Raw genomic sequence first — 24,553 nt, 5'->3', positions numbered from 1 at the left:
TGTGTGTGTGTGTGTGTGTGTGTGTGTGTGTGTGTGTGTGTGTGTGTGTGTGTGTCTCAGGTGTGAGGCAGCGTATGGGGGCGCTCAGTGTGATGAGCTGCTGGACTTTAACATCCTGTACGTGGTGCCCAGCGGTCAGAAGCTGCACTACGTCCTGATCGCCGCCATCATCGGAGCCGTTCAGATCGCCGTCATCGTAGCCGTGGTCATGTGCTTCACCAGGTATTCACACTCACATCACTACTGTTGTGTTACTGTGACTACTACAGTTATCAATAACTACACACACACCAGAGGAAGTACAGTCTTATCCACACTTTACAAAGCTGGTTAGAAACCCAGTTAACAGTGATGCAGCTGGATGAAATCCTTCCAGACTAATGGATCCTTCTGTGTAAAATAACTTTCACTCAACTCTGACTAAAGCTGAAATCCAGATAAAATCTCCTGCAAGTCGAAATAAGTTTCTAACACTAAACATTCAACTAAAGTAAAAATTCATTAAAACACCTTCAAATTCAGCAGAGTAGAGAAAGGTAGAGAAAAATAGACTCAATGTCCACTTGGGAGCTTTCAAACACATGTCAAGGTCTTCATCGTTGGATAGTGACAGTTTTTCACCTTACTACACTCTGACATTCTTATGACTTATTCTACACTGACATTTGAATGACTTCTTATACTACGACGGTTTTTCATGGCTATGTATACGTAACTCATTTTTGTAACTTATTGTACAACATTTTTATAAAAACTGATGATACCGACATTTTGTCATGACGTATATTTTTGTTATAATGCGACATTTTTTTTACTCACACTACCATGAAATTTATACTTACCATACTGTGACAAATACTATAACCTTTTTTTATTTTAACTGACTTTTTTATTAATGGATGGACGGATGAAGATGGTTCAATTAAGTCACGTGATTACATCTAAACCATCTCCATGACAACTGAGCAATTTGATGAAGACTGTGAGATGTGGTTAAATCTCTGGAAGAAGCCAGTGAGTGGACCTTGAGTTAAGATTTCTTGTAGTCAAAGTTCTGTACTGAAGTGAAACATATAGGATGTGGTGTTTCCCCGTCACTAAGCACCTGCTGCTGCAGGTTGTTGACGTGTACTTCCTGTCATGTCCTGCAGGAGGTGCAACAAGACGAAGCGTGGACGGAGACAGAAGCAGCACCTCGGCCACTTCCCGTCAGGAACGTCCTCCAGAATGATGTAGCTGCTCCAGTTTCTGTGAAATACAAGAAGTCCAATTTTTCGTACCACACAGACAGACTGCATTTTTTATATCTCGACTTTTTGGTGCCTCTTTTTTTCCCCTTTTTAAAAAAAATAATTTTAACTTTCTTAAGGGGCCTTATTTTAAAGATTTTCCTCCATCTTTGATTTCTCTTTCTGGCTGCACAGTTTTGTCTCTTCGCTGTCTGCAGAGGACGTTTTGTTTTCCATCAGTCGGAGCGGAGACGTACAGTCTGGTTCGTGTTTGTCATGATGCTGCTGCTCTCAGACTCTGAATCACTGTGGATCCAACAGGAAACATTATTTATCTGATTGTATCTTCACTCTGGACCGTCCACATACTAACTGGAAAGATGTTGTTTCTGTTTGTTTTCACCCTGTGGGACGCAGACCGACATTGTTTCTGTTTTAGATTTATTTTGAAGGAAAACTAGAAAATGTGTAACCTTGTTTATGTGGCATGTACATTAGATATATGCAAATATTAGCTATTCCTGCAGAACACCTAATGTTGACATTTAAATACTGAATTCCTGTGATTTGAATTCACTTTTTTCCAGAAACCATATTTGTGGCTAAAATCTTTATTCTGGCATCTGGTTGTTCAGGTTTGAATTTTAACCATTTTTTTGACCAAATTCAAATTTTTACTCCAGAATTTAAGCAAATTCTTTTTTCTTTTTTTTCATATTGGACGCTAGAATTTATTTTGCGTTTGGTAAATAATTTCTCTAGGACTAGAAGTTTTACAACTTGAAATTAGAGGAGCACAAGCCACATAAATTTAGATGGTTTTCAAAGTAAAATACTGTATGTTATTCTATATAGTCAGTGGTATTTAAATTTCAATATTAAGTATTTAGAAGTTTTTTTTGCTTCTGTAGTCACCTTGAAATTACGGCATAAAACTACAGATCTGGTTAATTTTTCTGAACTCTGATGAGACAGTTAAAGGTTAAAGTTGGTCACTCTTGCACCAAAACAGCCTTTAGAAATTTAACATGCAACAAGATGTTTGCGAGTCGTCACTTTGGTCTTGACACTCGGCTGCAGCAGAAAGTGTCCGAGCAGCAGCCGTGATGAGAGCTGGTTGATTTCTGCTGAGGAAAGGAGCCTCAGTGCTTCCTATCTTATCTCCTTTAGCATAGAGGACACTGGAGCTTCCTTTAACAAAGGGAAAGGGGATAATGCCATCCCACAATTCATTGCTGCAGCAACATTTATGCACCAACATCAGTAACATCCTCATGACATTTTCCATCAAGGTCAAGGACTTTTTTTTTTTCATTTCGACTGCAGCCCTGGTTTTGTTTCATACTAATAACTCCCATGATGCACTGCTGCTCACGGTTAGCCTGGTTTTCTTTGTCACCGTGTTATAACGCCTTAATACTCCAGGGGCCGCTCTTTGTCGGGACTACAGGATCATCAGGGACCACTCGAGCCCTCGGGTGTTTGTGCTGCAGTAGACTTGTGTCTAACGTGTTATTTTCTTTTTTGCTGCATCTCACAGGGTCAAAAATACCTTTTCATGTAACTTAGATGAACTTTATTTTAACTTTTTGTATTTGTTATGATGAGACGCACCTGAAAACCAAAATGCTGTTTTTTCTACTGCTTAAAAAAAAGGTACAAGCTGACATGTACAGGTTGTTGTTATAATTATTTTATTGCTTAATTTTCAGATGACGCCATTCCGGAAATGGATTCCAATGTTTTTTTGTGTTTTGACAAACTGCTAATAATTTAAATGACTGTTTGTTTTGTTTTTTTTGGTCGAGTTTCTTCTTTTTTTTAATATAATTTGTAACAATGGTACGAAGTGTCCGTGTTGGTTGTTTTATTGTGGTAGAAGGAGTAGATGAATAAGCTGGGTCGAGGTTCCCTAAAGCATCGCTGCGCTGAGATCAGATTTATCTGGAACACAAACATTGGTGGAGCTGTGGTCTCGGTCTCGTGATGCCTGTGGGAATCCGCTCTGATTTTACTGTAGATGTTGCGTACTGCATGAAACAGTGAAGTTGTTGTTTAGACTGTGCTGTAGTTGAACTAGAATTAAATTATGATGTTTGAACCCACTGTGTCACCATTTTTAATTGGTTCTCTCACACTGACAGCAGATCTGATGAGATGCTACTTTCTGGCGTCTAAATTTTACAAGGAAACCACATTTGATTATAATTGGTGGATTTAGAGCTACAGACTTTATCAACTGTGCCAAATTATTTTTATCTAATTACCGGAACTGGTTGTGAATTCTTGATCAGTCTTGTCGACTTATTCTTTAAAAGAATATGCACAGGTCTTAAAAAGCACTGAATTTCCCTCGGAAAAAGGCTTAAAAAGTATTGGACTAATTAAAATGTTCACCTTATCATGGCGCCGGAGGAAAAGTCTGAGAATCACCAAAGTTATTAGAGTTCATCCCGAGGGGAACATGGATGTCTGAATAAAAGTTCACACTAATCCATCCAGTGGTTGTTAAGAAAAATACTGAAAGGAGGAACCACATATCTGTTGAATAAAATACAAACTACTGTGATTTGAATGCAGCCTTGGGTCTTGGTTGTTAGTGACGACATAACACAGAGCAGTAAAGTTGAACATGGTTCACCTTGGTGCCAATGAACCGGACACTTTAACACTTTAACTCATATTGCAGAGAGGTAATGCAGACAAATGTAACCTACCTCGGCCACCTGGAGACGGGCAAGCTGCTGAGGTGTGGGAAGATGCAGTTCCTCAAACGTCCACAAGATGCTGCTCCAAGGAAACTGAAACACAAGACAGATATTGGAGTCAGTTCATTGAACTGTGGGCGTATTAGCATTAACCTGAAGACTCCACCCACCTTCAGTGAAGGAGGAATGAAAACCAAGCGCTCCTGGTGGCTGCTGAGGCATTCATGTCTTCTCCCGGGAGGCGGAGTTAAATATAGAAGTGACGGCAGGATAAATATAGGCAGCAGCTGGTGGAGGGATTTTAGATGGCGGGGAGTCCCCTTCTCTCTTCGTCTAATTCCATCCCTCCTTTCTCACCTCACCCCATTCTCTTCACATCCTAAACACACTCCTTCTTCCACATCCTCTTCTTCTGTATTTCAATCTGTTGTCTGAACATTGAAGGCCGTTTTTGGCTACGACTCTGGACAGATCGAAATATGACAGGACGCTGCTTGTGTGTTCAAAAGCAAAGTTACTGAAGAGTCAGCTGATGGGCAGCAAGATGGTTCCTTAAATCTAAAAAAACTCTGATAAATATAAAAGTTAATTGGTTTAGGTCTGTGGACACCTTTTCCAAGCAAAAGATAACTTTTCACATCTCAAGTTTTAAAACAACAGAATGAGGGATCTGAATTCTTCTGGGAGGATTCACTCATGTACAAAGGTAAAACGAACGATAGTCAGCACCAAGTCCAGTTATATATGGCGATAAGTGAAGTGAGACCTGACCTTCACAGTAGATGCAGAATCAACATCAAATTACCTTTCAACCAAAAACCTTTGTCACTGACTTGGAACTCCACAAACGTCGATTGTGAGCAACAGATTGATGATCCCAGTTTCAGACTCTTCATTGGCATCAAGTGCAGCCAGTGTCTTAAGCTGCAGTTCCTCTAACGGCCACAACATAATGACTCCAAGAAAACTTGCAATAAACTCTTTCAGCCATTAAATCTACTTTGCAGCTAAAACAAACTTTAGACTACGCACTTAGAGAGTGGATGTGAATGCAGATATGATGATCAGGTTCAGTCTCGTTGGCCGTTGCCCAACTGGCGAGCTGTAACCATCATAACAACAGCAGTGTGACAGAGCAACACAAACTCAGTGGTTCAGCTTACACTAACTGCATCGGGCTCGGGTCGGGCTCAGAAACCTGCAGCCACACACACCACGTCTCAGATTAAAGCTGATTTCAAGTCTTTAAAGGGGAACGCCGCCACTTACTTAATGGAGGGAAATGTAGTTTGTATCTTCATGTATTCATTAAGTTCTGGGGTAAACATAAAGTTTTTATTGTCACCAATCAGTCGTATCTCATCTTTCCATTCACTTTGAACGCAGCTGTACTGCCACTAAAATTACTTCACACCTCACTCAATATCTAATCAGTTTCATTAGATAAGCGCTTCAGATAAGATGATTTGACGCTGTCTATCCTGTTTGATACTTGCTCATCTCAACTCAGGTCTTCGGACGCTCCGGCCCATTTGGCCAAAATGGGACTTCCTGGTTCCAGTAACTCGCTAAGATGGAAGTGAAGACGAGTGTTAGCATTAGGAATGCCTCGCTGCTCATCTGTAGACCTGGGGATGCCAAAAAAGACCAAACCTGGAGGGAGGGATTAAGACAGAACAAGTGAAAAGGTGACGGTTGATGGATGGATGATGGAGGAATAGATGGGAGGGGGAGGGGGGGGGTTTCTATTCCTTTTAATACACTCATCTCCCAAAGAGGCACAGGGAGTCACTTTACCCTCACTGTATTTTTAGCAGCAGAGAACACAGAGTGAGGCTGGGATCCATGTCACTCTTTATCTATCTCGCTCATTAACACATACATTCCAGCAATATCCATTTCCATTTTGAAATTCTGTGATTGGTGGGAGGTTTGTGGGTAGACCCGGCCTTCAGGAGTCCAACATGACTCAAGTTGGAAGAAGATAAACTTAGAAAGAGATCTCTACTTGAGAGTATTTATTGTCACGGTCTGGACACACGCTTTAAAATCCACAACTACAAACGTTGAGTAAACATTGTTAAAACTCTGATGATTCTTCCTCTAAATTCTCCCTCTGCATTTCACCTCCTCTCTCTTTTTAGCCTCACTATTCCCCTTCCATCCCTCCCTCCCTCCACGTAACTCCTGTCATCCCTCCCTCTCACTCCCTGCAGGGTGGAGTCTATCCGTTGATGTGACCGGTTTCAGGATCAACCTCCAGTTGTAGAGGGGTGATCTGGTCCTCCTGTCCTCCTCCTTTCTGTCCTCCTCCTTCCAGAGGAGGTTTCTATTCCTCCTAGCTCGTACTCCCGCTTCGTCTTCGGATCCTCTGATGCCTCAACCGGCGTTCGTCTCATATCTGTGCCTCTGATCTTCACTGTTTCCGAGACTTTGCTGTTCGTTGCAACAGATAAACTCCTCCTCACCCCTTCTTCCTTTTTACATTTGGATCACCGGGTTCTAGCAGTCACTCAACCGAGCAACCAGCTAACCAACTAACAGACAACCCGACAAGCGACTATGACAGACAAACCGGGCATGCCAGCGGGCGGCGGAGATGACGCAGGAAGCATCATGGCGTTGCTGGAGCGCGTGGCGGGCCTCATGGACAGCGTCCAGACCACACAGCAGCGCATGGAGGAACGTCAGCTGGAGCTGGAGAACACAGTGAAGACCATCCAGGCCGACGTCGTCAAACTGACCAGCGACCACGCCAACACCAGCTCCACTGTCGACCGGCTGCTGGAGAAGACGCGCAAGGTCAGCCGCCACATCAAGGATGTCAGGGTGCGTGTGGAGAACCAGAACATCAGAGTGAAGAAGGTGGAGGCCACCCAGGGTGACCTCCTGGCCAAGAACAAGTTCCGGGTGGTTATTTATCAGGTAAGATTCATAGATGTTTGGTCCTTTGGTGGGAAACTTGGTCCAGTGTCGAGTACTTTGGATCTTCAAGGTTCTGACCATTTGCCCCTGGGGATGATTCCTAATGCAATTCTTGTTGTATCAAGGCGACAGTGTGTTGATTCTCTTCTAGTGAGGGTGTAGAGGCTAGCTGACCGCTACATGACTAAATGTAAAATATACTTCCAAAGCTCTTGGTATTTCTGCTCATGATTCAAAGAAGGTAAACCGGTACTGCCTCGTCAAAACATGAGAGTACCGGTGGTTTTTGGGGCTCGGGCTTCAGCCGTCAGGATTATTGTACAATTTAAATAACATCAACACCATCACTCTAATAATAATTATGTGTTCCTGGTGGTCAGTTTCAACAGAAGACAAACTGAACTATGGGATCAAAGAGCTGCAAAGGGAGAGTTAAACACATGGCCGGTGTAAAGGTGGATGTGGCTGGTGGTTCTAAAATAGCTGTCAGCTGACGTCCACTTCCCACAGAACTGGAGAACTTTTATTATTTAGCAATAAGAAAAATTCATGGCAGAACTTCTCTCCTCATCATAAGCACATTTTTATTCTTTGAGGGACTAAATGGGATTTCGCATTTTCCTGCATGATGCCTCCAAAGGTTTTTAACGAGCAGCAAACATTCGTTAGCACATCGGTTTCATCTCTGCAGAAACATGAAGAACCTTTTAGAGAGATGTTGCCAAATGCTGTTTGTGTGTCTGTTTCCACACTCTTCAGATCTAGACTATTAAAACCAAATTAAATCTACACAATCAAGTAAAGATCATAGTCGCGATCTTTACTTCACTTCTCTGAGCTCTTAACATGAAGAAACTGTATTAGCCAATGAATGTCTAGTTCTAGGGGTTGAAATAGCAACAGGAACACACACACCACCGGGCTTCGTTTTACTTCTTTGGCCTTCACAGTTAGCAGCTGCCAGCACGACGGTGACCTGGTTATTTTAGCCCTGGATAAACGTCAGTATGATGCACGGTTGCACCACAGATCTGGAGCTCACAGAGAGGCTTTCACTTAGAAATGACTATTTGGGTGAAAACAAAATCCTCTTCCTGACGAGATGTAGCAGAAGACTGACAGATGCCTTTTATTTTTCTAACAATCTGATCTAGTCAAAAACGCCCCTGAACTTTGTGACACTTGTTAAAATGATGAGATATCAATATTCTGAAAAGGCCAATTTGTGCTGAGTCAACAAAAAGAGAAACAGACAAAAAATAAGACTTCAGTAGCTGTACAGGATTTAAAGTCAGAGTTCTCACCGAGTTAGCGTTCATCAAAGACAGCTGCTGGACAATTTAATGTGCAAACTCCAACAAATATTTTAGTTGTGTGCGCATTGACTAGGCCTATAATTAGCATGCTAACTGCATGCATCTTCCTACGATAACATTAGACTGCTAATTTGCTAATTAACAGAATATCTACGTCAAGAGTTGAGATGAGTGTAACATGCAAGCTAACATAAATAGCTCTGTGGGGTGTGGTTCGGTTACTGTAATCTGGCCTCTGTAAGGTACAGTCTCAGGTTGCAGGAGTGTAAGTGAGGTCACAACTTGATCAATCCCCAGGAAGCCCGTGATTGGCTGGCTGCAGCTGCTGGATGTCAGGCTTCATTGTGCACACACCTGGTGTCCTGGTGTCCGGCCTCCACACCCTGACGTTCGGTCTGTCAAGGACACACTGGTTCCTGCAGTGGGAGTTAGCACTGGATGCAAACCATGACCCGTAGAATCACCTGACACGGCGGGACAGAGGATGCTCGGCTCGGCTTGTTTGGCGTTCAGATCGTAGCGAGTGAAAAGAAATCTGGTAATGAACTGGATATTAATTACAACACAAAGCGATGCCGTGTGATTTCAGTGTAGACTCATTAATCATTAATGTGACACCATCGTCAAAGGTGTGATGGCCGCTCTGACGTACACAACCGCTCACCAAACTCACTAACTCCTGTGTAGTATTGGAAAAAGGAAAACTTTCTGTTAGAGGAAATATTCACACTAACAGTCCTTTACATCACAGCTGGTTATGACCAGCAGAGTTAGCAGCGCCGCTGTGGGGCTTCTCTACTGTAAGTGACTGTGCCAGCTGAGCGCTGACAGACCAGGTTATTCTGAGTCTGAACCTCCACCATCTCCTAATATAGTTGTCTGCTCTCTCTCCCTTCCTCTCTCTCTCTCTGTCTCTCTCTCTCTCTCTCTCTCTCTCTCTCCTGATGAGCTAACGGCGATCTCTCGGACAAGGGTTATAAATCATTTCGTTAGCCGCTAACAGGCTGCGCTCGCTGTTTGATTTGTTCTGACACAGATGGAGGAAATCCTCTCAAGTCAGCCGTGGGGGTTCAATGCATAACTATGTTGTCATGGGGTCAAATGGGCTCATGACCTTTGACCCTCCCTCTTTGACTCCTCCTCTCTGCCTGCAGTTTAAGAGCAGAGAGGAGTTCAAGCTTGACTCTTGTCTTCTGGTGCATCAACTGTCTTTGAGCTGCTGTTCAGTCGTGTTGCTCTGTGTGGCAACTTGTAATATTTAAATTAAGTTGAACAAGGAAGTGACAAGTTTTCAACAACTCGTCGTATTACGCAGCGAAAGGACACGTCTCCAGATGTGGATCAGCTGTGATGCTTCATCACGTGACAGTCTTTCACCTCACAACTTCTTTGGTAACAGGTGACAAAAATGTATCTGAAGCACTGCCCATTGAGCAGTTAGCATCGCCTGTGGTGAGATAAGAAAATAGATAACAACAGGTCAAGGTTAGCTTAGCTTAGCACGAAGACTGAAAGTAGAGGGAACCACCTAGCATGACTGTTCAAAGTAAAAGAAAATCCACCTGCCCACACCTTTAACAGACAGTCCTCCACCTCTAACAGTCACACGCAGGTGTGGCCTGACACTTGGTGTAGACATGTTATTCTGTACAATAACGTGCAAAGCCAACTGTCCATGCTAATAGGAAGAATGTGGGAAATAAACTCCACAACCAGACGCAAACCTGCCTGTGCCGCCTCTCCGCAGGCTTCATTTCCCCAGTACGTAAATAAACTGAGATCACAGAAAACAGACAATTATCAGCCTCTCCCAGACATTGGATCGGCATAAACGTGATCTGATTGGCAACGAGTGAACGAGGAGCATCTCATTTGAAGCCTCCAATGTGAACGCTTGAATTTAGCGTAAACTCGATTAACTGATTAACTGATTAACTGATTAACTCTTGCAACCAAAAAAAAACCTCAGAAAAATCATCATAGCTGTGAATGAGCTCTTCCTCTTCTGCCGTGGTTTAATGGCAGCGGCTGGAGACTCGGCTCCACAAACTGTTTATCTCCATCAACCTGCTGTGAATGGAATCCTGCACTCATTCACATTTCCTTTTCTGATTTTCTCAAAATTCACTTGCGTCACGTTTTGATGGAAACCTGCCCAGTGCGTCTGTGCAGTGGCTCCAGCTACAGAACGAGCTGCCAGATACAGTCAGTGGGCACAGCTAACAGCTAGCACGATGGTAGCAAGCCTGGCGAACTCACCATGACAACCAGACTTCAGGAGGTCAGCCACTCCTGTGCAACAACAAAAACTGCGAGATAAAACTCCCTCTAAGAACAAACATTTAATAAACGTTGCTGTTTGTGATGGATTAAAAAGAACGAGATACATTCATTAGTGAGCTTTAGAGCGGGTGCAGTTTTGAACTTGGCTTGCTTTTAGCTTGTTAGCACACTTTGCTGCATGCTCCTGCTGTGCGGCTCAGTCATGACAGTTATGCATTCTGTCAAAGCTTTGGAAATGTCAGCCCCTCTATCAAGTGTCATATAGTGCCTATGATGCATGAAATCAAAGATCCTGATGCTCCCGTTAGCGTGCTACAAGCTAGCACAAAGGTTCATTTGACTTTATGGATTTCATCATCCAGGACTGACCCAGAAACATCCAAGTCCTCAGATTACTGGATGGAAAATGAATGGTAGTCAGTTTTCTTATATTTGTACTACATACTTTGGTTTTACAGCTCAGGTGTTCGGGGGCCTCCAAGGGTTCTTAAAGAGGTTCAAGGAGGTCTTCAGTAGATTTATGGCCTTGCAAAGTCAGCTCAGTGCATCTGTCCAGCTCACATTTCACCACAGATCAAAATGTAGAAAACTGCCCTGCAAACTCCTGAACTTCATTTACAACAACTTGATAAACTCTGCATCCAGTGATTGGCTGTCAAGAGATTTCTCTTTACTTTTTTGGGCCTCTACTAGTTTTTGGGTAATTGTGTGTTTCCTTGCTACACCTGTGTGCTGGCTGCAGCTAAAGGCTGCAGGTGTACTGGTTAGCTCCCAGTGTGAATGACTGGGACTGTCTGATGGTGAATAAGGGTCAAACTTCCCTGAGCGGATCAGGTCTGAAGGGATCTGGGTCAATTTGCAGCTTCGGCCTCAACATTTTTGCTCCATTTCATGTTCAGTGTAACCGGATCCTACAGTTACAGACTGGTGCCATGACGCGGCCCGAAGCTGAAAGTGATCCAGCTTTTCTCTCCACGCCGCTGCTCGCTGATATGTTTAGCTTCCTGCAGCAGAGCGCTGAGCTGCAGAAACAGGTGCTGCAGTTTATTTATGGAGGCAGGATCAAGGCCTCAAGTCTACATGACACACTTCAACCAGAGACAGATTTAAACCTGACATCAACAACTGGACTTTGTCCATTTGAATGAGAAGAGAAACAAATGTTTTATATCTGATGCACATTCCACAGAACAAAGTCTCGTTTATCCGTCACTTACTCATGGAGTTCTCTACGTTTCATACTGTTCTGTGTTCTCCTCCCTCAGGGTGACCAGGAGGTCAAAGCTGTTACACCAGGAAATGAGCCAGCAGAACCCAGCGGCAGCGGCGGCGCCAGAGCCGCGGTGGAACCAGACAAGTTCGAGCTCCCCCCAGAGTCGGACGAGGAGTACATGGTGGTGGAGGAGGCGGACTCCTCGGCGGCCGGCCGCATGAAGAAGTCCGGCCTGACACGCATCGAGAGCTTCAAAGCCACCTTCTCCAAGCAGAACATGAGCAAGACCCGCGAGAACCTGGGCACCAAGGTCAACAAGTTCGGTGAGCGCATCGTGACGGCCGAGAGGCGCGAGAAGATCCGCCAGTCTGGCGAGAGGCTGAAGCAGTCCGGCGAGAGGCTGAAGGAGACCATCACCAAGAGCGTCCCGGCCAAGCTCAACTTGAAGAAGGAGAGGACTGTGGCGGAGGGCCAGGAAGGAGCTGAGGGCGCCAATGAGGGAGCCATGCCCGTCCCTCCTCCAAAGGGCCGCAAGGGCAGCCCGGACGCCGCCAAGGCGTCTGCCGACGACGGCAAGGCGGAGGAGTCTAAGGTGCCGACGTACGACATGAAGCAGCTATCGTAAACCGTGAGACAGTGGCGAGATCTGGGGCGTTTTCTTTGGACTACTGAGACCACGCAGAGGGAGACGAAGAAGTTTTCAGGGTTGCTGCTACCAAGCAGATCTGCGAGCGCGATGATAACGAAGTCTAACATTTGTTTGAAAGTTGTTGAAGGAAGTGAGCGAGGAACGGGCCGGTCACAGATCCAGTCTGACTGAACGTCGAGACAACAACCAAACAAACTCCTGAAATCACTGAGGTTATTTCATGTGCAGTTACGTGTGTTCTGGACATTTATTACCAATCAGAATATATATATAGTCCTTTTTTGTTTTGTGCTCAATAAACACAGACTTTGGAAAATAAAAGAAGTGTTCAGAGTTCCTCCACAAAACTTTCCCATCATCACATTGCTGCTGCTCACTGGTTTCTGCATGTTGATGTTATTGAAATGTTGAAATGACAAAGCTACATCAGGGTTGTGGCACGTTTGGTTTGTAAAATGTTGGTAGAGAGCTCTGCGCTCAGGACAGGTGAAAAGATTAAAGTCTAAAGGTTAAAATCTGTGATGTCACCGAGGATCGACGTCAGTCACCCGGACAAATGTGTGTTTGGACGCAGCATCGTGATGAGAGGCCGTTTGTTCCTGTAGAGGTGTTTGACATCGGGAGCTGAAGGTCTCTGGATAAACAAATACAATATATTATATTATACTATATTATGTTTCTTTACAACCCTTATATCATGGAAGTACAGGCTTAAAACCCTTTAACTAATAATTGATTAAAAGTGTTTGATTTTCAAATTGACAGTTGTATAAAGTCTTAGTGAGTCAGTGTTACATGAGGGGAGTGAGACAGTCTGGAGCTTTAGTATTGATTAGCATTTAGCCAGTGAAAGGAGATTATATTCCACACTGGGGAAATGAAGTGCAGCAGATAACTGCGTATTTCAGGGAAATCTTTCAAATGTGGATACAAATGCACGAATCCTTCAGTACACTGTAAGAAATGAGGTGAAAGTATATTTCAGTAAAAATATTACTCACAAAAAAAAGCTTGCTAATCAGCCTAGCGCTAGCGAGTTAGCCTAAAGTAAGTAAACAAGTAGACTGTCAACTCTTACACAACTTTTGGTTCATCATTCATCAGAAATGGTTCACAAATACAAAGTGTTTTATGCAGAAGTTTTCACGACATATTAGAAATTGCACAAATGAAGCTCTGAGGAAATTCAACAGTCGTAAATTTGACGTCCTCATCGACTAAAACACAGAATTCAATTGCAAAATCATTTAAATCTGTCCTGTGGGTAAAATATGTGTTTCCTATGCCAAGTCTCCACATTTGAAAGATTATCGCAGTTATCTGCTGCACTATGACTCTTTTATTTGAAAGTAAATATTTCATTTTAAGAACTGGTTTTGTATTTTGCACGTAGCGAGCGGCGCCTCACTGTGCAACATTAACACTGCAGCTACGAGCAGCAGCGCCTGCCCCCCCCCCGCTGGTGGCCACGCTGTGAGAAAACCTTGTAACTACGACGCTCCGACTAACAACCTTTTTACAGTGTTCTTGGTGTTTGTAGCTTCTGTTAGCGAGTGACTGCATGGCTGTAGTTTGTCAGTGATATTATATTTAAGCTGTTTGTCATGTCGAGAAAATAAAAGTTGACTTGAATCATTTCTGTAACCGGAGTCCAGTCTGCTCTTCATTAACTACAGTCTGAGGTTTTATTAATGTCAGTGTTATTACAGAATCTATTACACAAACTGATGACTGGAACAAAGAGTCGCAGTGATCAACAAACTGTGAGAGCTGTGAAGAGTCACTGTTGTGATCAAACATCATTCTATTCCTCCGCACCGGCGACAGTCAGAGGAGCGGCCATTTTGTTTTCAGGTTGTCCGTCAGATTCTCGTGGACGTGATGTCGCAGTAACACCTTGACGGAACTTCTTAAAATTTGGTAAAAAACATTCACTTGGACTCAAGGATGAACTGATTCGATTTTGGTGGCTAAAGGTCAAAGGTCAAGGTCAACACCTTTTAGCCATTACTCAAGACTTCACACAGCAATTCTGACAAAATGTCACACAAATGTTTAATATTTTACATGATTGTGGTTAAACAGGGATCTAACCTGGAACTAGTCTGAGTGGCGGAGGGATACAACAACGAGGAGGTGATTCTAGATTGATTATAAAGCAGGTCTAGTTTCTATTTATATACTCACACTGTAAGAAATATAAAGGTTCGTATTTGGTCCTTTAAATGCTACTGAGCCACAACCATCGTCGTCTGTGCAGCGGAACAATAAAGTTTGATGTCGTCATTCACAGTCAGAGGATCACTTGCAGTCGCAGAGCAGCGCGGCGCCGCGCAGCGTCCAGTGCTCCACCGGCTGCACGCTCCGGAGCTGCAGAGAGAAGATGAAGTTCAGGTCGGTGCGACGCGGCTTCTTATAGACGGGACACGAGTACAGCCCGACCACCATGCCGCCGCCGGGCTGACGTTTACTGTCAGCCATGTTGGCTGCGCTGACGGCGTAGACGTGGACCACAGGGAGGGGAGTGAAGAGGACCTGAGGGGAGACAGAGAGAAAACTTTATAATTTTTATTATTTATTATTTATGTTTTTATTTATTTCTCATTTACTTTTCTATTATGTACTTGTATTTTATTTTTGTCATTTCCTTTTCTTCTTTTTTTTAACTACATTTTTACATTAATGTATTTTGTTGTTTATATTTTTATTTATTATTTATTAAATTTTAAATAATTTTATTTAATATTTTTCTTCTTTACAATTTTATTATGAATTAATTGTATAATTTATGTTTTTTATTATTATGCATTTGTTATACAATTACAATTTGTTTTTTTATTATTGTTTGAAATATCTTATATTAGTTACTTTAAAATTTTTTTTTGCAACTTATATTTTTATTTATTATTATTATCTATTATTTAATATTTAAAAGACACACTGACTTTGGGCGGGGCTTCAGTGAGTTTGGCCCCACGTCGGTCCCATCCAGCCCCGTCCAGAAAGAGGCCATAGATGTAGACCCCGCCCACATCTTCCGGGGGCGGGGCCAACACGTCTTCCCTCATCATCTTGGTAACATCGTTGCTAAGGGTGACCGTATCCAAGGCCCATCCCCTGGACAGGTTGGAGCGTGTTGTCTCCTGACGCATGGCAGTCAGAAAACCCTTCAAGACAAACCACACACACACACACACACACACACACACACACACACACACACACACACACACACACACACACACACCACAGAATAAACATTCACTTGTGGAGATAACTGGATGAGACTGAGAACTCTCAGTTCTCTTCAGTGTGAACCGACCTGCGGGTTGAAGAACCCTGTGAGCCAGAACTGGTTGGGTCGGCCGGTGCTGATCCAGCCGCTGAGCTGCTGGTTCCTCTCCAGCAGCTCGCTGAACCAGAAGCCCAGCGTGGCCGACGGCCAGCTGAGGCGCAGCCACAGGCGAGGGATCCGAGCATCAAACATGCAGTCGAGAGCGTCGCGCAGGTCCTCCGACATGATGATGGTGCCTGCAGAGAGAGGCAAGTTCAAGTCCTGATCTGTGTGTGTGTGTGTGTGTGTGTGTGTGTGTGTGTGTGTGTGTGTGTGTGTGTGTGTGTGTGTGTGTGGTGACAGACCGTCGATGGCCAGTTTGAGGTCAGTGAGCGTGCTCCGTACGCTGCTGATGACTCGCTGCATGCGGTCCACTTCCTGTCGGAGGAAGATGTTCATTGGCTGAAGTGGACCCATCTTCTGCAGTTGACCTTTGACCTTTGAAACACAGTTACTCAGTATTTCTGCAGAGGAACCTGTGACGTGCGTTTCTTTTTGATGTTTTATTATGTAACAAAACACTTTTTTGACCTACTTTGACTTTATTATTATAAATGAGTTTTGCTCTGATTCATGACGCTGACCTGGTTATTGAGTGAAACTGAGACAAGTGATTTATTTGAAAGGTTTTCTGTTTTCTTTCATCTGTGTAAACCACAGCTGCCAGACCTGGTTCAAACCCTTTCAGCACTAAACGCTCACCTCATGTGGCATGTAGTCAGGTGGAAGCTTCTCCAGCATCTCGTTGGCTAGTCTCTGAACGCTGGCCTCCCTGGTCTCCCCGGCCCCACCCCCGCTGTCCTTCGGTTGGATGTTGATGATGGTGCTGAGCGTCTCATTGGCCAGGTTGGTCTGGTAGGTGATGTCAGCGTTGGGGTGGAGCCCAAACACCTGCAGACAAGAGAAGGTTTAATGATGAAGCTGCCGGATCTCCGCGGTGTGAACTTGGGTCGTGGTTGGACGTCCAGTGAGCTCTGACCTCCGGTGAGTCGACCAGCGGCAGGGCCTCCACGTGCTGCAGGACGTCCTGGACCGTCTTGGCCTTGGCGGGAATGCTGTAGCCCTTATAGAAGCAGAACTTGTCACTGAAGGTGTTCTCACTGAACCAGACACGAGTGAAGGTGTTCAGCAGACGTTTGTCCAGGTCGTCCGTCACTCGGCCGCCATACTGGACCTCACCTGGGCGTGGACACGAGGAGACAATCAGGAGGAAAATGATAAAATAGAAATCCTCTCAGTCTCAGAGTTCTGGGATGAAGGAGATAAAGTTATTATATAATATTATCTTTTGCTCATCTCACTTTATTTTGTGTTTAAAGTCGTAAAACCTGCAGCTATGACGCTGGAGAACTGATCTAAGCTTTACAGATCTACTGTCTCAGTGTGAGTGTGATGTTCAGTTTGAGGTCTGACAGCGGAGTAAAGAGCTAAGGACCCAGCATGTAGCGCAGGCAGCTCCAGTTCACTCCTCTCCTGGCGTCCAGGTCGTCCAGGTGGTTCTGGACAAACTGCATGCTGGAGGTGAAATCCGCCTGGTTGAACTCGTAAGGGATGTTCCAGCCGAGAGGACCGAACTTACGCCGCTCCTGAGAGGAGGGCGACAGAGGAGACGTCAGTTCATAGTCGGACCGATTGGTTCAGGTCGTCTCAGGTGATGCAGAGAGTCGTGGAGCAGATACCTGGACGGTGGTGTGCAGGAAGGCCACAGCGTACAGCAGAGGTTTCCACTCAGGCAGGTTACTGATCTCCAGCTGGTCCTGACTGACTCCACTGAAAGTCCTCTTCAGACCGGCTTTCACTCCTGCTCAACACAGACGGACGGAAACGAGAAAAAGGTGAACAGACAATCAATTAGCCGCCATAAAATCAACTGTAACGAGGGCAGGAAGCACAACATGAAGACAAATAATGAATCAGTCACAAATCAATCATTAATCAATCATGAGCTCAGGAGGATCAGGATGTTTATCAGCTGAGGATCAATAAGTTCAATAAATAAAGAAACAAAGGAGGTTTTTTTTTACCAAGAGGAGGTTCATTGGTGAACTTGATGGAGGACTGAAGGAAGGTGATGGGGAATCTGCACACACACACACACACACACACACACACACACACACACACACACACACACACACACACACACACAGGTTAAACACTGAACTGAACTCTCCTCTGGCGCCACCGCACGGCGCCCGCTCGCAGGGAACGGCGTTCGTGTCATCAGTTACCTGGGGTGCATGTCGGTCGTCAGCCACACCCGGAAACTTTTGTGCACGCTCTCCGGTGTTGCCATGGTGACCGTCTCCAGCAGTTCGTCCAGGAAGTCCAGGCCCAGGTGGCAGTTCTGGAGGAGGAGCCAGCCACCGTCCGTCATGCTGTTGGCCAATAGCCTGCGAGCGTGGACTTCCTGGCCCTGCCCCATGGAGATGGGACGGCACGGCGCCCCCTACAGGCAGAGAACAGGACTCCGCTGTTTTATTTACGGCTTCAATGCACCAAAGTTCTTCAAAATAATAATTCATTTTTAGTATTTTGAATAATTGATGATTTCACCTGGTTTTTAATTATATTCAAAATCACTGATAAATTCATCTCCTTTGTTTCCCATCATGCATTTCTGCTCATTAACTAATCACTTATACATACTTTTCTGATCTTCCATCTTTCCCTGATCAATTTATTATCGATTGTGATTGATTGATTGACCTTGCTCTTGGCCAGTCTCTCGATGTTCTCCGTCGGGTCTGAGCCCATCGACAGCAGACACACCATCGGCGTCCTGGTGTCGCTCTCCGTTAACATGGCGTCCAGGTCCAGAACCAAACCTTCAGCGTACTGTTGACCCAAGGACTCTGAGATGTAGTGCCGCGCCTGGCCCACACACACACACACACACACACACACACACACACACACACACACACACACACACACACACACACACACTTGATTTCATTCTAAGCATGTGTCTGGTGTCTCAGAAGGAGGTCCAGCCTGTGGAGGTCAGACCTGAGCGGTGGTTCGGTCCGGACACCAGCTCCGGATGAGCAGAAGCTTCCTGAAGGTGTCGAGCTTCTCCTCGTACCCATCAGGCAGTGCGGTGTCCTCCGGCGCCGGATGGTCGAACCAGGTCCTCCAGGCACGTTCATTCTGGCTCACCTGGAACGTGGAAACATGATAGAGAAAGTAAAGTAAAGTGGATCTATGTGTTTCAGCTCTAGAGCCGATCGTCTATCTGTGTGTTTGGGTTCTAACCTGCGTCAGGATCTGGGCGAATGGAGGCAGATCAGACAGCTGCACCAGATTGAGCCAGGTCTGATCCAGGATCCAGCGCCGCGGTTTGGACTCTACAGAGTTCAGGTCCAGAGAGGCGCCACCTACACACACACACACACACACACACACACACACACACACACACACACACACACACACACACACACACAGAGTCTTCACTGCTGAACTACTTTAAAGAAAAAAGACGTGGAGGGAGGAGGAGGAGGAGGAGGAGGAGGAGGAGTGAGACCTTTGACGAAGGTGAGCACCTCAGGGTGCGAGATGTTCCGGGCCTGCAGGTCGACCTTCAGAGCCAACAGCAGAGTGAACAGCAGCTTGTGCTCCTCGTACAGACCTCTGGCTGTGTAACAGAACACCTGAGGGGCAGACAGGCACCTGTTACACCTGCAGTACGACGCTAAACTAAACAGGTGAAGAAACTGGATTGAACCAGAGCAGATATGAAGAGCACCTGGAAGGTGAGGAAGCTGATGATGTTGCTGATGCGTTTGGCGGTGAGCTGCGACCTGGCTGAGTTCTGCATGGACGAGTCGAAGAGGCCCAGGAACTGACGCAGCGACGTCTGGTACATGACGTTCACCAGCGACATCTCCACGATCAGGAAGTAGAGGATGCTCCCCCTGGTGGCCACGGGACGGTACTCCTCCCGGGCCTGGTTGATCTTCACCTCCGTCTCCGCAGCAACCGACAGCTTCTCGCTCACCTGTGAGGCGAGGACGCAAGATCATATGGTTTGAATTTGAAGTTCTGTCACAGTTTAATCATGATGTCATTAGAATGGATGACAGACAGACAGACAGACAGACAGACAGACAGACAGACAGACAGACAGACACAGACACACAGACAGACAGACAGACAGACGGACAGACAGACACACACACAGACAGACACAGACACACAGACAGACAGACAGACAGACAGACAGACAGACAGATGGACAGACAGACACACACACAGACAGACACAGACACACAGACAGACAGACAGATGGACACACAGACAGACAGACAGACAGACAGACAGACAGACAGACACACAGACAGACAGACAGACAGACAGACAGACACACAGACAGCACAGACACACAGACAGACAGACAGACAGACAGACACACAGACACACAGACAGACAGACAGACACACAGACACACAGACGGACACACAGACAGACACACAGACAGACAGACAGACAGATAGACGGACGGACGGACACACAGACAGACACAGACACACAGACGGACACACAGACAGACAGACAGACAGACAGACAGACAGACAGTACCTCCTGAGCTGTGGTCTTGGTGACCCTCAGCACCTCGATCAGAGACTGGTCCTCCACCAGAGACCCCTGAGTGCTGGTCAGCCTGAACAGCAGACTGTCCTCCAGCTCCTGCATCTTCCTCTTGTTGGACGTCACCTCCTCCAGGAGCTTCACCCGCTCCGCCTCCAGCTCCTGGTCAGACCCACAGCGTGGTTAAGGTCACTTCCTACCTAACGGCCTGTTTAGTGTTTAGTGTGAACAGCGTGCACCTGTTTCTCCAGCAGGATGACTCGACCCAGCAGCTGGTCCTCCAGGCCTCGCTGGGTGACGGTGAAGTCCACCACGGCCGTCCTGGCGCTGACCTCGGGGCTGTACGCCGGGTTGGCCAGCTTGGTGGTGATGTAGAGCGTGAAGCCCTTCATCACATCCACCTCCTTATCTCCTACCTTCACCTGCAGGAGGAGGAGGAGGAGGGGAGGAGATGTTCACCAGAGTCTTTGCTGTAACTCCATCAGCTTTAAAGTGTCTTACTTTGTAAGTGGATCCAGACTTGATGTAGTTTTTGTCCAGTATGTTGTCCAGGACGGGGTCAAGGTCCTCCCCCACGTCCTCCAGCAGCAGGGGGCGGCCCAGAGACAGACTGTCCTCCAGGTGGGAGCGGAAATATTTATGGTTCAGAGACGTCACCTGAGACACAGAAGAGGATGTTAGCGCTCCTCACCAGCAGGGGGCCAATCAGGTCTTAGTATGTCCTCACCTGCAGCTGCTGGTCTCTCTCCCTGTTCTGGATCCAGGTCTTGCCCTGACCCTGGGGGTCTATCAGCAGCGGGTAGCGCGACGCCTTCGTCACCACGATGCCGTTCTGGATGGACAGGTCGTCGCTGGGTAAGCCCTGCAGGTTCCACTCGCTCACCGTGGCGTTGTCCACCAGCAGACCAATCACGTTCAAGTCCTGCAGAGACCAGAAGGTTTTCAACAGATGTGCGGCAGATCAGTGTGGCTGCTGTTCAGATCAGGTTTATTGAACACTAATATCTTGGTCCACGTCTGTGGAACAGACGACCTGAAGACTCTTTCTTTTCCAGGCTTCAGTGTTTCTTCACTTCCTGTTATTATTGTCTGAATTTTTAGTGTTTTCAGCAGATGTACTGTACAAACACTTCATGACCTTTATGTTTGATTCTCAAATAAAAGCTTGGACTTAAACACGAGGTTGACATGAACAAAACCTTTTAAAACTTTATACAAACATTAATGAGGGAGAAAAGCAGATCAATATATGAATTTAAAAAGACTGAAAACAAATGTGAAGGAGCTGAATCCTCAGTGACGGCGGAGTCTTACCGGACTGAAGGGGATGAGCTTCTCCTCCATCTCTTTCTTCCACAGCTCCAGCAGCAGGCTGCGGTACTCCTGGTTAAAGGGGCCGGCGTAGGACAGGAAGCCTGTGGACAGAAGGACGTCCCCCACCAGGTGCTTGATCTGCGTCTGGAACCCAGCGCTGCTGTCGGTCCAGCGAACCTGAGACACAACAGGATGACGACTGATGAACGGGTGAAAGGTTCGGCGGATCACTGATGAATGGACGACAGGTGGAGGGACGAAAGCCGACCTTCTCTCCTCCCAGCCCGTCGATCAGAGCCGTGGCGTTGGCCATCTTGCGGCGGCAGGCCTGGGCGTCATCCTCCAGGTCCTGCTTCTCCCTCATGGCAGCGTCGTAAAGAGCCTGAAGTTCAAAGTTCAAAGGCCAATAATTTAACAATAATTTAACAAAGAAATTCCCTCGAGGCGTTACGGAGATATTGCGTTCACAAGACCAAAACTGCGTTTAGTGAGGTCACCACGCCTTTGACCTTTGACCCCCAAAATCTAATCAGTTCATCTTTCAGTCCCAGTGAATGTTTGAGCCAAGTTCTGTCCAGATGTTACTGAGACATCCTGTCCATGAGAGTGGGACGGACATGGACATGATATCTCAGGAACGGACAACCCGAAAACAATATGGCCGCCGGCTCTGGCTGGCGCCGGCGTGGAGGACGGCTCAGATATGAACTCATCTGTGACTGTGAGAGTTTCACCTGCACGGCGTCCAGCTCCTGCTGTTTAGCGTCCAGCTGTTCCTGAGCTTTAGCCAGTTCAGCCTGAGCGACCACCAGACGAGCCTCCTGCAGGGCCAGGTTAGCCTGCACACACACACACACACACACACACACACACACACACACACACACACACACACACACACACACACACAGTTGAGTTGTTATCATTGTGAGGTCTGGTAAACATCTGGCTCCTCTGCTTGTACCTTCAGGGGCAGGACCTCCTTGTTGATGGCGAAGAAGTCCGCCATGGCCTGAGTCCAGGAGCAGAGTCCCGCCACGTTGCCACAGATCCTCTTGGCCGACTCCATGTTGTAGTCGTCCATGTCCAGGTAAGGAGCGAGCAGCTCCACCACCTCCCCTGTGATGGAGTCCTGCATTAATCAATAAGAAAAGACTCATCAGTTACTGTCTGAGACTAAACATGAGCCGGCTCTGGACTGGATGAGTCTGCGCCATCGTTCACATCAGTCCAACAACCAGCACAGAGCAGTGACAGACAAAACTCTAACTGTGTGTGTGTGTGTGTGTGTGTGTGTGTGTGTGTGTGTGTGTGTGACCTTGCTGAAGTTGAGCAGCATGCTGAGGAAGGCCGAGTTCTGCATCAGCTTCATGGCCTCGGCCCACGAAGGTCGCGGACAAGGTCGTTCGGGGTCAGAGGTCACCGGGTCGATCTGAGGAAGACGAACGAAGGGAAAAAGTGAGAAGCGTCTGACGGACGTGACCTCACTGAGGCGTCAGAGACAAACGCACCTTCCTCTGGAACAGCAGCAGCACGGCGTCCATGATCCTCATGATGAGGTGAGGAGGTTTCTGCAGCTTCCTCACCGTGGCGATGTCGGCCGGTTTGATGGTCTGTGGACACAGACGGGAACATTCATCATTCACCATCATATATTGTTTTTATCTATTGTTAGTGTGTGTGTGTGTGTGTGACCTGCAGTGCAGCCTCAGCAGCCTGCAGTGCTGGTTTCGCAGCCTCCAGTTTGGACTCTGCTGCTGTTTTATCGGCTTCGATCTCGTCAACAATCAGCTGAGCTTTATCCTTCACCTTCTGCACCTGCTGCTTCACCTGTGCAGAGAGAGAGAGAGAGAGAGAGGTGATCTGACCGCCGCTACAACCAGCTGACAGACACAGCCTGATATAATCAGTGGCAGTTGTGATGGTGCATGTGTTGTGGTTTGTGTGACTGAGTCTGACTGAAAGTCACTGCACCAAAGACTCTGAGCTACAGGAGAAGCTGCGTGGTGTTAGTCTCGCATTCCTGCATTAAGTCTTTCCTAACAGTAAAGATGTCAGATTAGTAGAGGTGCATCTCCACGTGTCGTCTCGTGTCAGACCTTCTCAGCAGCCTGAGCCTTCGCCGTGACCTCCTGCAGGACCTCGTCTGCCCTCTGGGAGGCGACAGCGAGCTCCTGCTCCTTCACCACCAGCTCCTCAGAGAGTTGAGACACCGACTGCTCCGCTTCCATCAGTTTACACAGACCTGCAACACACACACACACACACACACACACACACACACACACACACACACACACACACACACACACACACAGACATGTAGTAAATCAGTGGAAACCTCGTCAGCTACAGAAGGTTTAGCCCCGCCCTCACCTGTCTTCATGCGCTCGGCCAGCGTGCCGACGTGAGCGATCTTCTCGGCGTAGATGATCCTGTAGCCGTCGATGAAGGACAGGTAGGATTTCGGCGTCACGAACGTTTGACGGCGGAAACGCTCAAAATACTCGGCACATTTCTCTGCCACCAGGTCCTGCAGGGGGCGGGGGCAGAGAGGGAGGGGTGGCGGTCATGTGATCAGTCTGCCGGACGTGCTGATGATACACACCTGATCACAACGTGAGTGCTACCTGGAAGGTTCCCATGGTAACCACCACACTCTGCTTCACATCCTCGGAGCAGCGGAGGTCCTGGTACTGAGACAGGAAGTGATGCGACACAGCGACCAGGGCGTCCCGAGGCCAGCGCTGGAACCAGTCCACAGTGCAGCCCGATATCAGGCCTGGGAACTGTTCAGGTCAAAGGTCAGGGTTCACTGCTGAGACTGAGGGTCAAAGGTCACCATACGTCTCATCTGAACTCATCTCTAATTTCATCTCTTCACAGCTCTGAGTGGTTACAGCTGTGGTTCTCAACCTGGGGCTCCCGACCCCCGAGGGGGTCCCAAAACAATCAACATGTATTAACCCCAGCATCCAGAATAATCAAT

At 46.7% G+C, this 24,553-nt stretch overlaps 2 protein-coding genes and 2 long non-coding RNA genes across 4 annotated transcripts in view; 2 read left to right on the top strand and 2 right to left on the bottom strand.

The window, feature by feature from the left end:
* Nucleotides 1-14: 14 nt before the first annotated feature.
* On the top strand, nucleotides 15-3,330 carry LOC111644906 (uncharacterized). The gene is made up of 2 exons (XR_002759824.2): nucleotides 15-222; nucleotides 1,152-3,330. It is a non-coding gene; the product is annotated as an uncharacterized LOC111644906 (long non-coding RNA).
* On the bottom strand, nucleotides 1,136-6,109 carry LOC111644908 (uncharacterized). The gene is made up of 3 exons (XR_002759826.2): nucleotides 4,108-6,109; nucleotides 3,947-4,030; nucleotides 1,136-1,248 (listed from the first exon to the last, which is right to left on the bottom strand). It is a non-coding gene; the product is annotated as an uncharacterized LOC111644908 (long non-coding RNA).
* Nucleotides 6,110-6,174: 65 nt separating this feature from the next.
* On the top strand, nucleotides 6,175-13,967 carry cavin4b (caveolae associated protein 4b). The gene is made up of 2 exons (XM_023393876.2): nucleotides 6,175-6,862; nucleotides 11,727-13,967. Exons 1-2 carry the CDS (start codon nucleotides 6,500-6,502, stop codon nucleotides 12,297-12,299), a joined length of 936 nt encoding a protein of 311 aa, XP_023249644.1. The 5' UTR covers nucleotides 6,175-6,499; the 3' UTR covers nucleotides 12,300-13,967.
* Nucleotides 13,968-14,353: 386 nt separating this feature from the next.
* The window catches only part of dnah5l (dynein, axonemal, heavy chain 5 like), a 137,348-nt gene continuing 127,148 nt past the window's right edge, over nucleotides 14,354-24,553 (bottom strand). Inside the window, 29 exon segments of the mRNA XM_087170332.1 lie at nucleotides 14,354-14,858; nucleotides 15,269-15,490; nucleotides 15,646-15,854; nucleotides 15,963-16,095; nucleotides 16,360-16,548; nucleotides 16,637-16,836; nucleotides 17,093-17,243; nucleotides 17,337-17,458; nucleotides 17,682-17,737; nucleotides 17,889-18,106; nucleotides 18,367-18,531; nucleotides 18,670-18,819; nucleotides 18,916-19,037; nucleotides 19,187-19,313; nucleotides 19,409-19,660; nucleotides 20,242-20,412; nucleotides 20,490-20,672; nucleotides 20,752-20,907; nucleotides 20,978-21,172; nucleotides 21,565-21,741; nucleotides 21,833-21,946; nucleotides 22,299-22,403; nucleotides 22,529-22,696; nucleotides 22,883-22,996; nucleotides 23,076-23,177; nucleotides 23,260-23,394; nucleotides 23,664-23,809; nucleotides 23,941-24,097; nucleotides 24,195-24,353. Coding sequence (XP_087026458.1) covers nucleotides 14,625-14,858; nucleotides 15,269-15,490; nucleotides 15,646-15,854; nucleotides 15,963-16,095; nucleotides 16,360-16,548; nucleotides 16,637-16,836; nucleotides 17,093-17,243; nucleotides 17,337-17,458; nucleotides 17,682-17,737; nucleotides 17,889-18,106; nucleotides 18,367-18,531; nucleotides 18,670-18,819; nucleotides 18,916-19,037; nucleotides 19,187-19,313; nucleotides 19,409-19,660; nucleotides 20,242-20,412; nucleotides 20,490-20,672; nucleotides 20,752-20,907; nucleotides 20,978-21,172; nucleotides 21,565-21,741; nucleotides 21,833-21,946; nucleotides 22,299-22,403; nucleotides 22,529-22,696; nucleotides 22,883-22,996; nucleotides 23,076-23,177; nucleotides 23,260-23,394; nucleotides 23,664-23,809; nucleotides 23,941-24,097; nucleotides 24,195-24,353 — 4,632 coding nt within the window. The 3' untranslated portion in view covers nucleotides 14,354-14,624.

The sequence above is a fragment of the Seriola lalandi genome, unplaced genomic scaffold, assembly GCF_002814215.2.
Source record: "Seriola lalandi dorsalis isolate HSWRI2012SDOR001 ecotype SW California unplaced genomic scaffold, Sedor1 jcf7180002054945, whole genome shotgun sequence".
NCBI lineage: Eukaryota > Metazoa > Chordata > Actinopteri > Carangiformes > Carangidae > Seriola > Seriola lalandi.
Note: the sequence above shows the minus strand (reverse complement) of the source record. Positions and strands in the feature narration are given on the sequence as shown.